The 15,103-nt window shown below is 46.8% G+C and overlaps 1 protein-coding gene across 1 annotated transcript in view; it reads right to left on the bottom strand.

Annotated features, from left to right (window-relative positions):
• Nucleotides 1-3,924: 3,924 nt before the first annotated feature.
• Nucleotides 3,925-15,103, bottom strand: part of ONECUT2 (one cut homeobox 2) — a 33,341-nt gene continuing 22,162 nt past the window's right edge. The window contains exon 2 of the mRNA XM_045527432.1: nt 3,925-4,211. Within this exon, the coding sequence (XP_045383388.1) occupies nt 3,925-4,211 (287 nt within the window). The remainder of the gene's footprint in view (nt 4,212-15,103) is intronic.

The following is a 15,103-nucleotide window of genomic DNA, read 5'->3' as shown; positions in this document are numbered from 1 at the left end:
TATGACATCTTCCTCTGATCACCAGAGGATTGGTTTGACCAGTGTTGAAATGTCAGGCCACAATGGCAGCTTCTTGTGGTCCTAGACATCTTTAGAGGATGCCAGAGACACCCAAATACCCAAATACTGAGATTAGTGTGGCAAAGAATCACTGACCAAATCAAGCAGGCTCCGTTCCTCAATCCAAACTTGAGAAGAACAACTATCTCCGTTGGCCACAAGTTACAATGACTCACTTAGAAATACCCAAGTTGAAATCAATCCAGATGGGAACATTCCTCTGCTGAAATATGCTCTTTTCTAGGTCCTTTGACAAAGGATACATGGAGTATGAGCAAGGGACCAAGGGACACAAGGGAAAAGTCAAGGAACAATCCCCCAGGCAGGATGAATTACAAAAATCACATAGAGCCTCATTCTGTCACAGCTCCACAGCTGCTGCCCCTGCCAAGGGAGACCCACACGGTGGGAATGAGGAAGTAGCACAAAGAATGGCAATGGGGCTCTCCAGGAGCAGGACTCTGGGAGTCTCCCAAAAACCTGCTTTATATTTTCCCTCTAGGATTGAGACCCCCTCCCCCTCCAGCAACACTACTGCCCCGCCCCAGTGCTAGCCGTGGTTGCTCACAGGCTTGTCAATACCAATTGGTAATTACCACCCTGAGGAAGCCTGATCAACCCATTGCAACAGGAGCTGAACTTCCCCTATGAGAAGTCCCTTTGGTGGATGTACTCACTGAGGGGGATCTGGGACACCCAGATGGGACAGGGCAGCTCCTGGAGAACAGATTTCCGGTCTGGCCTCATATCCCATAACTGGTGGAAACGGACCACTGATCTTTCCCAGCAGTTAAGAAGATGAACACCCCACTCTCAGGGCCCAGTTCTGGGCCGGGTCTTGTGGCTATGCCTCACTCACCACCTTGATCCAGGCTGAGGCATAGAATAGAGATGACTCCAAATGCAAACAAATCTCACTGATACCATGGATCCACTTATCAACGGGTTAAATGTTGGAATGCTTGAACTTGACTTTAAACCTTTCCCAGAAACTTTCATAGAGATCTGAATACTCCAAATGATCCAAAAAGGCAAATTAACTCTGGAATGGCACAGGAAATGAGAACAATTCTGAACTGAATCCTTAACGAATGAAGCACTTGACAAAAACAAGACATGAATTTGGACAGCAATACTTTTGGGTTATCACCAATGTCAAGTTGATCTATATATGTATTCATATATTATATATATCTTTCATTAGAAATGCAACTTTACAGCTGATTTTTAAAAAGCTAATAGAAAAGTAGAAACTGGCAATTATTTTTACGTTTCCCCCCACCCCCAAATGAAGCCCTGCTAGGATGTAGTGATCACGTGAAGACGAGGCTGCAAATACCTCTATAAACTCTTTGGTTCTGTGGCTTGGGAGAGGTTGCATCGCCAAGACCCTTACCCCTGACCTTTGCTCCCTTCCCTCCCCTGATGATAAGACTCTGAACACAGAAGAAACCAAGTCTAAGGGTTAAGCAAAGGACATTCAAACGACAATATCATTCCCCACCCTCTGCTGAGCAGAGGGGAGAGAATTGTTCAATATCCCAACATCTTAAACTTGGAGTCCATGGAAGCTTTTGAGAGATTCCATGTTGGGGTAAAAAGCCATAAAACAAAACTAAAAGGAAACCATAAAATCAAATAAATGACCCTTTCCTTTTGTTGCTCAGAGAAACATAATTGATTACCTTTATACAGATCAATGGCGCTTAGTATTTTAGCCAGGCAAGAGGAGATAATGAACTGAAACAAAAGGTATGAGAAATCCTCATCTTTGGTATTGTAGCTGTTGAGGTTTCTGTTGCTCTGTTCCATGTTCTTTTGAAAAACTGCATAGGCACAAATTAAAGACAATCTTCAACTTTAAGATTACCACGTGAGTTGTCAAATGAAGCAGCAGCCACTGAGGCTCTTCCTTATTTCTATCCTTGTCTCAACCCTTTCTTTAAAAATCTGCTTCCAAAAAATGTCCCAAGAGGTCTGTTTGAACACAGTGTGTCTCGCTGTTTTTGGTTCTGTTTTTCTGGCGTGCTTCCTTCTTGTTGGTGGTGATTTCCATTGATTCACGGATTTATTTAATCTTTTTAATGGGACAGTTTTGTTTGTTGCAGAAGTAGGTGCAGAAAAAGTTTCTTTGGTTTCGATTAAGTAATTCATAAAAAAGTCAGTCTCAAGTGTCTGTAAAGAATCATTGCAGCGTTTGGCTTGCTTTGAACACCCCCATGGTGCCCACCTGGGGCCATTCACTGGTAAATATGCACGTCGTGACCTTTGCAATCTCCCAGAGTTCTGTGGGCGCTCTTCCGCTTGCTATGGGAAGGTGAAAGCCAGGAACCAGAGCTGGCGTGGCAAGGCCGCTCCCTGGGTGGCTTGGCTAACGTCCTTGGCGCGGCTGGTCCGCTCAGCCCGATGGTGTGCCAAATGCAAGAGCTGAATGCCATTCGGAGTTGCAGAGGTTTTTCTGATTTCTAAAAGTAATCACAGTATTTTTAGGCTAGAAAATGGCAAGTAATAAATGTCTTTGGTTTGCAGTATTCTGCTTCTTTGGTGTGCTGTGTTTTCTCCAGATGTGTTAAGCTGTTTTGTAAGGATGATTCAACAATGGAAGAGATTTAGGACTGGATGAGTCATGAGTAACATGTATGGAGGTTTGATTGATTGATTGATTTTTTTCTTGTTAGAAAACACTGAAAGTGTCCCTACTAATAGGATGATGAGGGAACAACCCAAATCAGAAAGAGTGAGAATGAATTACGTGGTGGTCACAATGCACAATAGGAGGAACCCGATGACTGATAAACGAAGAAGGATACATTAATGATCTAAAAAAATCTAGATCTTTTAAAATGCTGCATTTGCTCCATGTACCGTAACAGTTAAATTGGCCTCCTGAGTGTGCGTCTGCATTAAGTACAAACAGGATTTGTAGCAAACTGCAAAATGTGCTTGAAGCCATATTCCCAATGATTCCCTAATGACTTCACAATAGGTGTCTTGAAAATCCCGATGTGGTGAATTCAGAATCTTCTTTACTTCTGTTTATCTTCGTTGTGCTTGATACTTTGAGCTCAAGTGAACTGATTTGTTTTTTGACAGATCCGAGACCATGTGAGATTTCCAGGAGGTAAAAAAAAAAAAAAAAAAAAAAAGAAAGAAAGAAAGAAAGTTGCAAACTGGATCAACTTAAAGCTTTCCAAACCATTCAATGAAAAGATGCCTGAGTTGGAAAAACAAGTCCTCGGATTTTTTTTTTTAACTTCCACATTTAAAACTTGTGCTCAGTAATTACCATTCTGATGTTTTTTTATGTTATGGCTGTGGATTTTGGTGTACTGTGGTATAATGAGGCTAAGCACTTGGAAAGCAAATGAGGTCATTCTTGTTGCCACAGTCTTTTCTTATTGTAGCATCTTGGAAGCCTAAACTCAGGAGTCCTTACGTAGGCCAAATCCCCATTGTTACTCATGGGAACTCTGACTGCAAGAGGTTGACAGGACCCAAAGTGGGACTGATGACATTTTAAGCAATCCTGAGCTTGGTTGACACTGTACTGGAATTAACTCGCTCCAGGAAGACCCCATTTGGGTTTCTGGGATGCTTAGCATGCTCAGAGGACAGTGTCTGGTTCAAAAAGATTAATTTTCAGCTTGCACTTGGACTACATGGCCATTAAAAACAAAACAAAATAAAAGAACACCTGGCCTATGATTACAGCTAGAATAGAAGTTTCTTTTCAAGAGAATTGTGCTTTCAAATCACCAGTGAAGGGCCCCAGCTTAGAATTCGGTGTCTTTTTCCTTTGTGTTTTCTTTTGGTATCTGTTGTCCTCATTTGGAGGTGACTTGTGCCCAAGTGAGAGTCCTTCCATCATGCTTTGGTACAAGTGCTGGAGGTGGACGAGGAGCCCCCCGTGCTCAGGTCATCTTGCCACTTCTCCAGGCTGCGGCGCCGGGCATTCATGAAGAAGTTGCTGACTGTCGTGAGCTCCAGGCCCAGCTGCTGGGAAATGGTGATCTGCATCTCCTTTGACGGGCGTTTGTTCTCCTTGAAGATGGCGAAGAGCGTTCGGCGTTGGAGGTCAGTGAACACCAGGCGGGATTTCTTCTGGGAATTGTTCCTGTCTTTGTTTGGTTCTTGCTCTTTGCGTTTGCACGCTTGAAAGGAAAGAGAAGAAGGAGAGGAGTCAGTGGGATCACCCGAGAAGGTGATGCGTGGAAAACATTGACAGAGTTGTACGAGGGGATGTAAACCGTTAAACTTTATTGTGCAAATTGCCCAGCTGTCGATAACCAGCCTCCCCAGTTCATCTCTGGGTGATGGAAGGCGTCAGTTAGTCAGTGGTGGGTGGGAGAAAGGAGACGGCAGCAGGGCTGTCTTACACAGTCTGGTTTTGAGCCAACTGCAGTTGGTTTTCTCTTTTAACCCCTACACCCCACCTCCAGCATACACTTAAAATTCTTTATCAGGCTCTGCAAAGGGAGGAGAGACTTCAGGTCCCCAAGGGGAAGCCTGGCCAGGCAGCTCCTCTTTATAGTCACCCTCTAGAACTGTTTACAGCTGAGTTGAAACTACCTTCTGGAGTCAAAACTTAAAAGCACATAGTTTCTCAAAATCAAGGCTTCTACCCATGGGACTCTAAAAATTGGTAACAGAATGAACTTAGAAGGGATAGAATGATGATATCATCCCAACCCAAATCCCCTTCGTTCAGAATTTTGAAAAATTAAAACAAAACAAAAAAGCCAGGAAGGGAAAGACTATGAAAAATTTTGTTTAGTCAAGTCTGCTATAGCAGTGCTGCTAACCTGTAAAGTACACAGGAATCATCTGCAAGGCTCATCAAAATGCAGATTCTGATGCAGTTAGCCTGTTGGGGGGGCCTTAGATTCTGCATTTCTCATGAGCTACAAGATAGGGCCCCCACTGCCAGCCCATATGCCTCAGTGTGAGTAGCCAGGGTCTGCCTGATGTCCAAAATCTCAGAGGAGCACGTTATGCAATGGAGAGCTCTGGATCCAAACCTGGGCTCCTCAACCTCCAAGACTGAGATCCTGCTGGTTATTTAACCTCTCAGCATCTGTCTTCCTCATCTGAACAAGGAAATAAAAATGCCCACCTCTGGAGAGGCCTAAGTGAGATAATGTAGGTAAATCTTCACTCTCATTGCACTGCTCCAGTAGCTCTGACCTAGGCAAATCAGGCAGAATTAGTTTCATTTTAAAAGGAAATACATGGAGACCTAGGAGTGGAAGTGATGGACGGAGGCCACATTCCAGACCTGCTGCAGACCCAGGGTGAGAATCCACCCTCCTCCTGTATGGAGCGGCCCCTGCACCTGACTGCACGTCAGAGGGGCCTCTTTGCAGGGCGGAGTCTGGGGCTCCACTCCAGAGGTTCTGACTTTCACCATGTGGTACCACATTCTGGAATCTGTGCTTCTATTTAATACAACCCCCTGCAGACCCTTCTGAGATGTGGGAACCAGTATGCTTGTCCCCACTGCCACTTCACGTCCCTGGACTACTGTCCTTGTCCCAGCCTCCTGGGAAACCTGGTGCCGAGCCTTCATCCAGAGATTTCTGAACAAATAGTGATGCATGATAATCTCCTGGCAACAAAATCCGGGCAAATATCTTCTGCAAACATTGTCTGCGGTCCTGTCAATTCATGCTCCTTTGGATTAACCAGACAGCTCTTAATTTTCATCCTAATATTGATTATTCTTCAGATAATGCTGTATTTATGCTTTTAATAGGGTGATTAGGCAGTGTTGGGATAGGTCCACATTGCCTTGCCAGGTTGGGAGAAAGAGACATATTTAAAATTTTATGTACATATATTTAATTTAAGAGAAAAATGTTAAAGACTTAACATTCAGCAAACTGCAGAGAAAGAACAGATCAATACATCCCGCCTATGCCTTTCTAAGCCACCTGATTCCACAGCAGCAAATGCAAAGCTGTAGCCTACAGTCTGCAAGTGTACGGCAAGTCCCAAAGCCCAAGACAGTGAGGCAGCAGGTCCATGAGTTGCCCAGAGTTTTTACAGCTCACACTCACCAGCCGATAATGCTTATAAGCACAGTTGGTCAGGAGCTGACAGAAAATAAAAACAACAGGGAGAACACCTACTCTGAAAGTCTAAGAAAAAGCAGACAGATGCAATGAAATCTGGAAGCCAGTGTGAGGTTGTGAACGTCAGAACTCTCAGAACCATGCTGTGAAGCCAGCCTTCCCTGCGGGCACAAGCAGAGTGTAAGTGGTTTTGGTGTGGTTAAATTACCACACTCTATAGTCAATATGCACCCATTTCTGAACAGCTAGGAAAGTGCCAAGTAGCTCCCTACAACCCAGGGATGTGTTAGAAACTCAAAACAGGTGTCAATGGATCGAGTCTCGCCAGTCTTCTGCTTGTCAGTGGGTTCCACTGACCAGCTACTCAAATTAAATTCTGTGACAAAAGGTTCAAGGTTAGCCCAAGCCTCCTCTAGATAATTGGATCTGTTTCTTCTCCTACCTCTTCTGGGAGAAAAGTGGGAGTGGGGGGACATGCCAGGGGTGATGTCCGTTGCCTGATGGGATCCCGAAAGCCCTCAGCCATTTCTGACCTGCACTCCTCTCAGGGCAAGCAGTTCCTATGTGGGACCACGTGGAGGGCCAAGAGATCATTCCTATTTCAAAGACTCGTGGAAATCATGCGTTTACCTACAGTGAGGCTACCTACCCAGGCCGTGCCTTCCCCCCAGCTTTTGAAAGGAGTAACATTGACCCTGATTGATCATGCTGGCTGTGTTCTGTAGCCGGCACCTGGGATCAGCAGATATTCACACATTCACATATCTTCTGAGACTAACAACAAAGGCAACAGCCAGCTACTGTCTAAAAATGCAGGTTCCTTGGTAGACTAAGTTTTCAAACCACTGAGTTCCCAGGGTGAAATAATAAAAGGGGAAGCTCTTGTCTTGGGCATAAGCACTCTGAGATCTTGAGACACCAACGTGCCTTTTCCCTGGTGGCCCCTGTAGCTTTCTCCCTCAGGGGATCAGAAACAGGACAAAGGAAGTGCATCGCCCAAGGATGTGCTACTTCCCGGGAGCTGATCTTCGCTAACGGGGAGAGAGAGAATGTCTCTCCACAGTTGAGTCCTTCACACCCCCAACCCCAAGTCCCTGTGGGGCCAGCGCTGATCTGCCATGAGAGTGGGGCCGACCGGCCCTTGGCTCTGCCCACCGACCAGCCCCCGGGCAGCAGGAAGGGAAAGTGGCTAATACAAAAGGATGACAATCCTAAAACTTGAAAACTAGAATCCCTGTCTATAGTTTTATTGTTTTTTGACACAACTGGCACAGGGAGAAGACTAAAATGGTTAAGTGCGAGGCAGTTCCCCATCAGACCTAAGCCCAGAGCCTGGCTTTGCCATTCACTAGCTATGTGACCTGGGTAGGGTCACTTGGCCTCCCTGTGCCTCAGTTTCCCTAGTGGCGACTGGACTGGAAGTGATGGCACAGGTCCTTCTCACCCTTGCGCCGGGTTTGCCTCCCGTGGTCTTCCCCTCTATGTGGTACAATTTTACTTATTCTCTCGAGCCAAAGGCAAACACTGTTTTCTCAGGCCACTGCTCTCGTCTCTCCCTCAGTGGTCAGCAGAACCGTGGCAACTGCAGGCTGCTGTGTGCGAGCTGCGACTGTACATGGGCCCTCCTGTCTCCGCAGGCCCACGCTGGCCGGGCACCTCTCCCGGGACACTTACCCCAGCCAGCTCCTCGAGAATGGAATCAGGATGTAGCTAGCTTCTCTTCCCTCCCAGACTAGAAGCCCCCCAGGGGTGTCATTAACCTCTGGGACCTCCTAGTAGCGGCCCTAGTGAGTGCTCATGAATTATTTGCTGGGGGACATGGCCTGAGCAAGCCTCGAGTGCCAGTTAGCAGCAAGGCGAAGTGTGATCTGCTTGGGTCCCCAGTGTCTGGAAACGTGGGCTTGTCCTCCCATCTCCGATCTTTCACATTTGATTTACAAACTCCTGTCTCTCCTGTTTGCTCTCAACTCTCACTTATTTCTTTTTCATGAGCTTTCTGGCCCATCCCTGTCCTCCTGGAATCCACCGCTCCCTCCAGGCGCCTCCCCCAGCGGCCAGCATCCTTTCCTGCATAGCCCGGTTAACACCGGGAGGCTGCGGAAATGACTCTTCCTTCCCACCCTCCTCCCCGAAACCACAAGCAAGTAGGCCAAAGAGAGGTCACTGCAGAGAGCTGTGGGAAGGCTGGAGGGGCCCCTGGCTCCACAAGCAAAACAATGTCAGATGAAGGAGCTGGGCAAGGGAAGCCGCTCCTGAAGGGGGACATCTGGATGCAGCCGCTTCACTGCAGGCTGGCACCATCGCTCCGCTTCAGCCAAGTCAGGTTGGTGGAAGGCGTAACTCCTGCCAGACTGAAACACTGCCCCCTTGCCCTTGGGAAAAGGGTCACTTTAACTTCTCCCCGTGGTAACCTCCCCGAAGCCATTCTGCCCTTAGTGCAGATGGAAAGGAGGGTTCTAGAATAGGTGTTAAGAGGAAGGAGATGAGAGAGCTGAGGCTTCAGAGAAGCAGGTGCCACCAACAGGGCACAGGAGCCCCCGCAGAGGGACCCAAGGGAGACTGACGCAAAGGCAGCCCCAGTTCTTCCCCTGCAAAGACCTGCATCCCCTGCAGTGTGACTGCAGCTCCTCCAGCAAGGGGGGCAGTTTATCCGCCTTCCTCATGAACCTGGGCTGGCCTAATAACTTATTTTGGCCAACAGAACATGGCAGAAGTGACCGTGTGGAAGTTCTGAGACCAGGCCTCAAGAAGCCGTGTGCTTAGTTCACGCTCTTGGAACCGTGCCCAACTGCAGAGCCCAGGCCAGCCTGCGGGAGGAGAGGGGCTGTCCCGGCCCAGGCCATCCTGGATCGGCCCGCCCCAGCTGACCCAGCAGCTGACGGCAGGTGCACGAGTGAGCCCGGCTGAGAAGAGCCAGGCACGGCTTCGATCAGCAGAACCCCCCAGCCAACCCACAGACTCCTGAGCAGAAATCAATGTTTATTGTTTTGTGCCACCCATTTTGCGGTTCTGTGTTCGGCAGCATTATCGTGGCAATAGGTGACAGATACAGAAGTCAAGAACAACCTCTGCCTTCCCGCCCAGGGCCTGAGCCAAATGGGGAGTAAGAAACCTCAGCCTGAGGTTGAGACCTGGTCTCCTATGCCATGCTGGCCACTTATCAGCTGCATGACCTTGAGCCTCAGTTTCCCTATTTATATAAAGTGGGGATCCTAATGCCCACCACTCTAGGACATCAAGTAGGTGCTCAGCGAACATGATGAACATTTCTTTCTTCCTTCATGGAGAAAGAAGAAAGAAGGTGTGTAAGAAGGTGAAGTTAAGAATTCACGATTCTAGGTGTGACTCAACAGTAGATGAACTGCCCAGAGGGCTAATGGCACATAAAAGGTTAAAGATTTTTGTTTTCCTTGTGAAGGTATCTCAGAGCGAATTCCCAGCCTCGTCATACAAGAGGTAAGACTGCTGCGACGTGTTTTTACATATGTGTCAGAGATCCTAATAGGTTTTGGACCACCGGTGTTTCCTAACATCAGTAATTTATGTCCAAATACATTCTGCGTATGATGGGTATTGTTAGCCCGTAATAAATAATGCAGAAGTGCTCTGGTCTCCTTGCATTCAGTAAATACTTTCCCTGAATAGTTCAGTATGGTCTTGCCAGGGCACAGGGTGGGGGTGGAAGGAAACCGAGCAGGGCCTGCATTTGTCAGCGGACACTTAACCTCCGAGTGCCCACGTTTGAAAAGTGTGCCTACAGGAGAATCCTTCTCATCTGTCGGCTGGAGAGCTCGGAAGCTGCCCCTCCTACAAGGGCTTGTGCGAAGAGGGGAGAGGGACCCTCTCCTGTAGGGAGGGCACACTCCGGGGAGAACACAGGGGCTGCAGCTCTGCTGGAAAGATCAACCAAGGCAATCAACCGGGGTTACGGTGGAAAAATCAATTACCAAAGTGAGTTCACATTTGCACCTCTGGTTTCCCCGAGAAACTTACGGGCTTCTGAAGTAAGAAGAAGGGAAATAACTCCCTTCACCTCCGTGTTCTGGATGGGTAGCCCTTTGGTGCTGACAGAACAGCCCCAAGCCTGCGGGAGAGGTGCTGGTGAGCAGGACAGCACCCTTCCTCTGGAACTCATTCGCGTGTCCAAGAGCCTTTGAAATATTAAAAATACTAGGATCCCTTGCATTCAAACAAGCAAGCAAGAAAATAGAAGAATTACACACTCTGATAATACCTATTTAATACCCAGTAAGCCATCAATGCTTGTAAATCTCAGTAACGTATGCTTCTTGGGGACAGCAAAGGGTTCGGTGCCAGCACCTTGCCACAGGGACCTGGGGCGGAGGGAGAGGCCCAGCACACAAGACTTGGGGCTCAGGCGCTAAGCAGTTCCACAGGCCACTCAGGGCCAGCTGGTGCCAAACGCACTGATCACCCACCAGGGAGGGGGAAGGCGTGGTGGAGGGGAAAGGGCCCCTTTAAAAAATCATCACTTGAGGCCAGGTGCGGTGGCTCACGCCTATAATCATAGCACTCTGGGAGGCTGAGGCGGAAGGATCACTCGAAGTCAGGAGTTCAAGACCAGCCTGAGCAAGAGCGAGATCCTGTTCCTACTAAAAATAGAAAGAAATTAGCCAGACAACTAAAAATCTATATAGAAAAAATTATCTGGGCATGGTGGCGCATGCCTGTAGTCCCAGCTACTTGGGAGACTGAGGCAGGAGAAGTGCTTGAGCCCAGGAGTTTGAGGTTGCTGTGAGCTAGGCTGACACCACGGCACTCTAGCCCAGGCAACAGAGTGAGACTCTGTCTCAAACAAACAAACAAACAAAAATCATCACTTGATCATTTTGTGCTCCCTAAATTTTGGAAACTCTAAATAGTTCCCAGTTAGATGCCTTGCCGTTTTCTCTGCTTCCTTGTGACTCGTGCCTTATCACCAGAGGCCACACTGGTCCAGATTACAGTGGAGCCAATACGGTGAACGTGGCCTCCGAGAGCTAAACTCTAACTTCACCCTCGTTTCTCCAAACATCTCTGGGCTGAGTCAGATGAGAAACTTAATGGCTTTGTCTCAAGGCTGAGAGCTGGCTTTCCCCAGACACGCCGTCTTCACGACCAGATGCCAGTCCGCTCGGGCAGTGGACCAACATCCATTTGAGAGGCCAAGAGCAGAGACAGGGAGGACGTGCAGTGCAAATGGACTTGGAGCTTTTCTTGGTTGTTGAGTTTCCCTCTCCTCCCCTCATTTCCTTCTAATTGTGGGTGTAGGCAAAGCTCTGGCAGGAAAAACCTCTAACCCATTTGGCAGGAGGAAAAGGAGAGAAAGAAGGACAGAGCAGGGAGAAGGGAGAGCAGAGGGTGGTGCACGCACACGCGCTCCCCTCATCACGAGACCCCAGAGCTTGGGGGTCACGTCCCCAAGGTGAGAGATGCCCGAAGTCCCAGGAGGCTCAGCGTTGCCCTTGACTATCTGTCTGAGCCATGCCTCAGGCTTCACCTCTGACATGGGGCAAAATTCCGACCATATGGGTATTTCCTGCAGTCACTTCTTCCTCTCATTTGGAAAATGTGGAGGATAACTGATAAATCTCTGCACTTTTCTCCACACCACCGCCTCTGCTTTCACTACGGTTTTTGGAGGTTTATGAGCAAGTGAGTCTTGACAAAGGTTATAGCAAGTCTCCAATGTCCACTTCCTGACAAATGGAAGGCATGCTGCAGCGACCATCCTGAGCTCCCGAGCCTCAAAGACATTCACTAGAGAACACGTTTTACATCCTGTACCTATTTTTACTTCCAATGCAAAGTCACTGAAGGGGACTCAGGACATGAGGGCTCTTGGATGTCTAACAACTCGCTTATGTGGAGGCGGGGCCTGACGGCGTGGCCCCGGGGGCAGATCTCCCAGGAAGCTGCAGGTCTCAGCAACGGCCCTGGCCCCCTTCCAGCTGGCCCCACCCGCAGGTGCTGCCCATAGGAAACAGGCTGGAGCTTGCACCTGGTGGGGGTGGGGGTGAGATGTGCCTCCTGCCTCCATGTCCCTTCAGCAGATGCTCTGAGAGCAAAAGAAAGAAGCCCCGAAGAATAGGTTTCTAATAGCAGATGGTCCAGGCCAGCTGGTAAAACCGCATAGTCCGAGAACAGCAGGACTTTAGAGATCATTTGGTCCAATCGCCTATTTTAGAGATAAGGACATTGGAACTCCTAGAGCTGACATTTGCCCAACACTGATCATAGTTACACTCTCAGGACCCAGAGACAGAGCTCTGAGGACCCAGACACCCTCCCATCTAGCCCAGTGGGGCTTTTATTTCCCACCCACCTATTAGAAGAAATCTTTTGGGGCACACAGCCTTTGAAATCACAATTTCATGCCATGTATTCTGCCTATGCAGGAAGCTGGAAAAGAGGGCTCTTTAGCTCTGCTGCCTAGCGGCATTCCTCCAAGCCATCCAGGAAGTACTGCTTTGCTAAAACAAATATTTAATTAGGGATGGAAACATCTGGCTTCAAATGGCTAGGAGAGCCTGGGACAGACTCTTCAACTGCCTACTAAAATCATATCAAGGACACAGAGTAAAACATAAAACTTACCACACTGAAAACTAGGACTTCGGTCAACCTGTTTTGGGCTTTCCTGGGGAATTTTCACCTACATGTGAGGCCAGTGGGGCTAGATTGGAGACTATCATCAGGATTGAAAAAAATAACACCTGAGTCCTTCAACTGTTCAGAAATTTAAATTTGGTAGCCATCAATCTGCTTGGCAGGGGCTGCCTTTTGAAAGAGCCAGAGTGCTGTCCACTCCCCTCCACCTACCAGCTGAGAACCATAAGTCTCAGAACACAATTGGGCAAAAAAACTTGGGGGGAAGTGGGGAAGAGGGACACCAGGGGTGGTACATCACTCCCTGAAAGATGTAGTGTCTAGGGTGCTCTGGGTGCAGGTGGGACAAGAGGAGCCCTTGACGTGTAGTGTAGTGGGGACCTCCGCACATACTCCATTTGGTCAGCTTGCCAGCACCCCAGGAGTGGGTGCAGGAGATGAATTCACGTCATCCCCGCAGAGCTGAATGGCAAGAAAGCTGGTTAGATGGTAGACACTCCATCAGGTGTATCATCTAACGACGTAGAACAGGTCTTAGAGAATGAGCGCACTAACAACCAGAAAGGGGGTCGTGTGCAGAACACACACCCTTTCTATTGCCCACATTAAACCCGAATGACTCTTTTCTCATTTCAGAATGAATACACACTATAAAAGAGATGAAAAAATAGTGGAAAACAAAAAAAGGGACCATTATCTGAAAATCAGAGAAAATTCATGTGCTCATATCTTCCAGAAACTTAAAGAACATTTTAGAAAATCACCTGATATCACAGTATGATACCAAAAGAGATGGCTTTTATAAAACAGGAACAGAAAATGATTAAGAAGAAAACAGACAGAAATCTGTAAGTAATAGTATGTAATGAAAAGAAGAAAAAAGATCAGTAAAATAAAAGAAAATTGCAAGAAAATGAGAAATACAGTAGCACTGCAGGAAATTGAAAGCAAAACTGACACTGTGGTTATAATCCTGGAATTTTATGCAGTTCAGGTGGTCTTTTCTGTAGGGAGACATTCTGAGTTATTTAATGACTCAAAAACTATATCTATATACTTTTTAAGACAAAGAACTTAAAGGCCAGGAGTGGTGGCTTACACTTGTAATTCCAGCACTTTGGGAGGCTGAGGTGGGAGGATCACTAGAGACCAGGAGTTTGAGGCTAGCCTGGGCAACATAGTGAGACCCTGTCTCAAAAATAAATAAATAAATAATTAGCCGGGCATGGTGGTGTACACTTGCAGTCCAAGCTACTCAGGAGGCTGAAGTACAGTTAAAGACGATTTCAAGGCCGGGCAAGGAGGCTCACACCTGTAAATCCTAAAACTCTGGGAGGCCAAGGCAGGTGGATCTCTTGAGCTCAGTCTGAGACCCATCTGAGCAAAAGTGAGACCTCATCTCTACTAAAAACAGAAAAATTAGCAGGCTTCATGGTGCATACCTTGTAGTCCCAGCTTCTCAGGAGGCTGAGGCAAGAGCATCGCTTGAACCCAGGACGGTGTGGTTGCAGTGAGCTATGATGATGTCACCGCACTCTAGCTAGGGTCACAGAGTGAGACTCAGACCCCCCAAAAAGATGATTTCAGATATGTCAGACATGAAAAGCAAAACAAAACAACATTCCTATAGAAAAAAACTAGAAAGAAATGTTTCAAAGTGTTAAACATTCAAATGAGGCATGCAAGCACTACTATTCAACATTATGTTGGAAAGGTAGCCAATACAATAAAATAAGAAAAAATAAGAAGTGAAAATTTAGAAATGAATGAAACGAATTGATGAAATGCCAAAAGCTTATATAAGCTGAGTGCTTATTATTTGAGAGGCACAATTCTAAGCATATAAACTCACTTAATTTTTACAACCACCCTATGATGTAGTTGATGATGAATGATATTGAGATACAGAGAATTAAGTAAACTACTTAAGGTTACATAGTAAGCAATGGAGCTGAGATTCAAATTTAGGTCATCTGACTCCAGAGTCCTTGTACCTAACAGCTACCCTAAATGCTTCTCCAGGCAGAAACAGAACTCTCACACTTATAAGTTAATGTGATTTTTTACCTAGAAAACCCAAGAACTTGAAAGACAAACTACTAGAATTAATAAGAAAGTTAAGGAAGGTGGTCACAATGAACATAGAAAATCAATATTGATTGTGTGTACATAAAAATCCAAGAGAATACAAAGATAAACTGTAAGAATTAATATGAAAATTTAGCAAGCTTCCTAGACTCAAATCAGTAGATAAAAATCAATTTTATTTCTATGTAACACAACAGAAAATGAAAAAGCATTTATAATAGAATCAAAACATCAAGTATGTACATACAATAAATCTAACAATAGGTATGCAAGAC

The sequence above is a fragment of the Lemur catta genome, chromosome 16, assembly GCF_020740605.2.
Source record: "Lemur catta isolate mLemCat1 chromosome 16, mLemCat1.pri, whole genome shotgun sequence".
NCBI lineage: Eukaryota > Metazoa > Chordata > Mammalia > Primates > Lemuridae > Lemur > Lemur catta.
The sequence above is the reverse complement of the archived record's forward strand: the minus strand, read 5'-3'. Positions and strand labels throughout refer to the sequence as shown.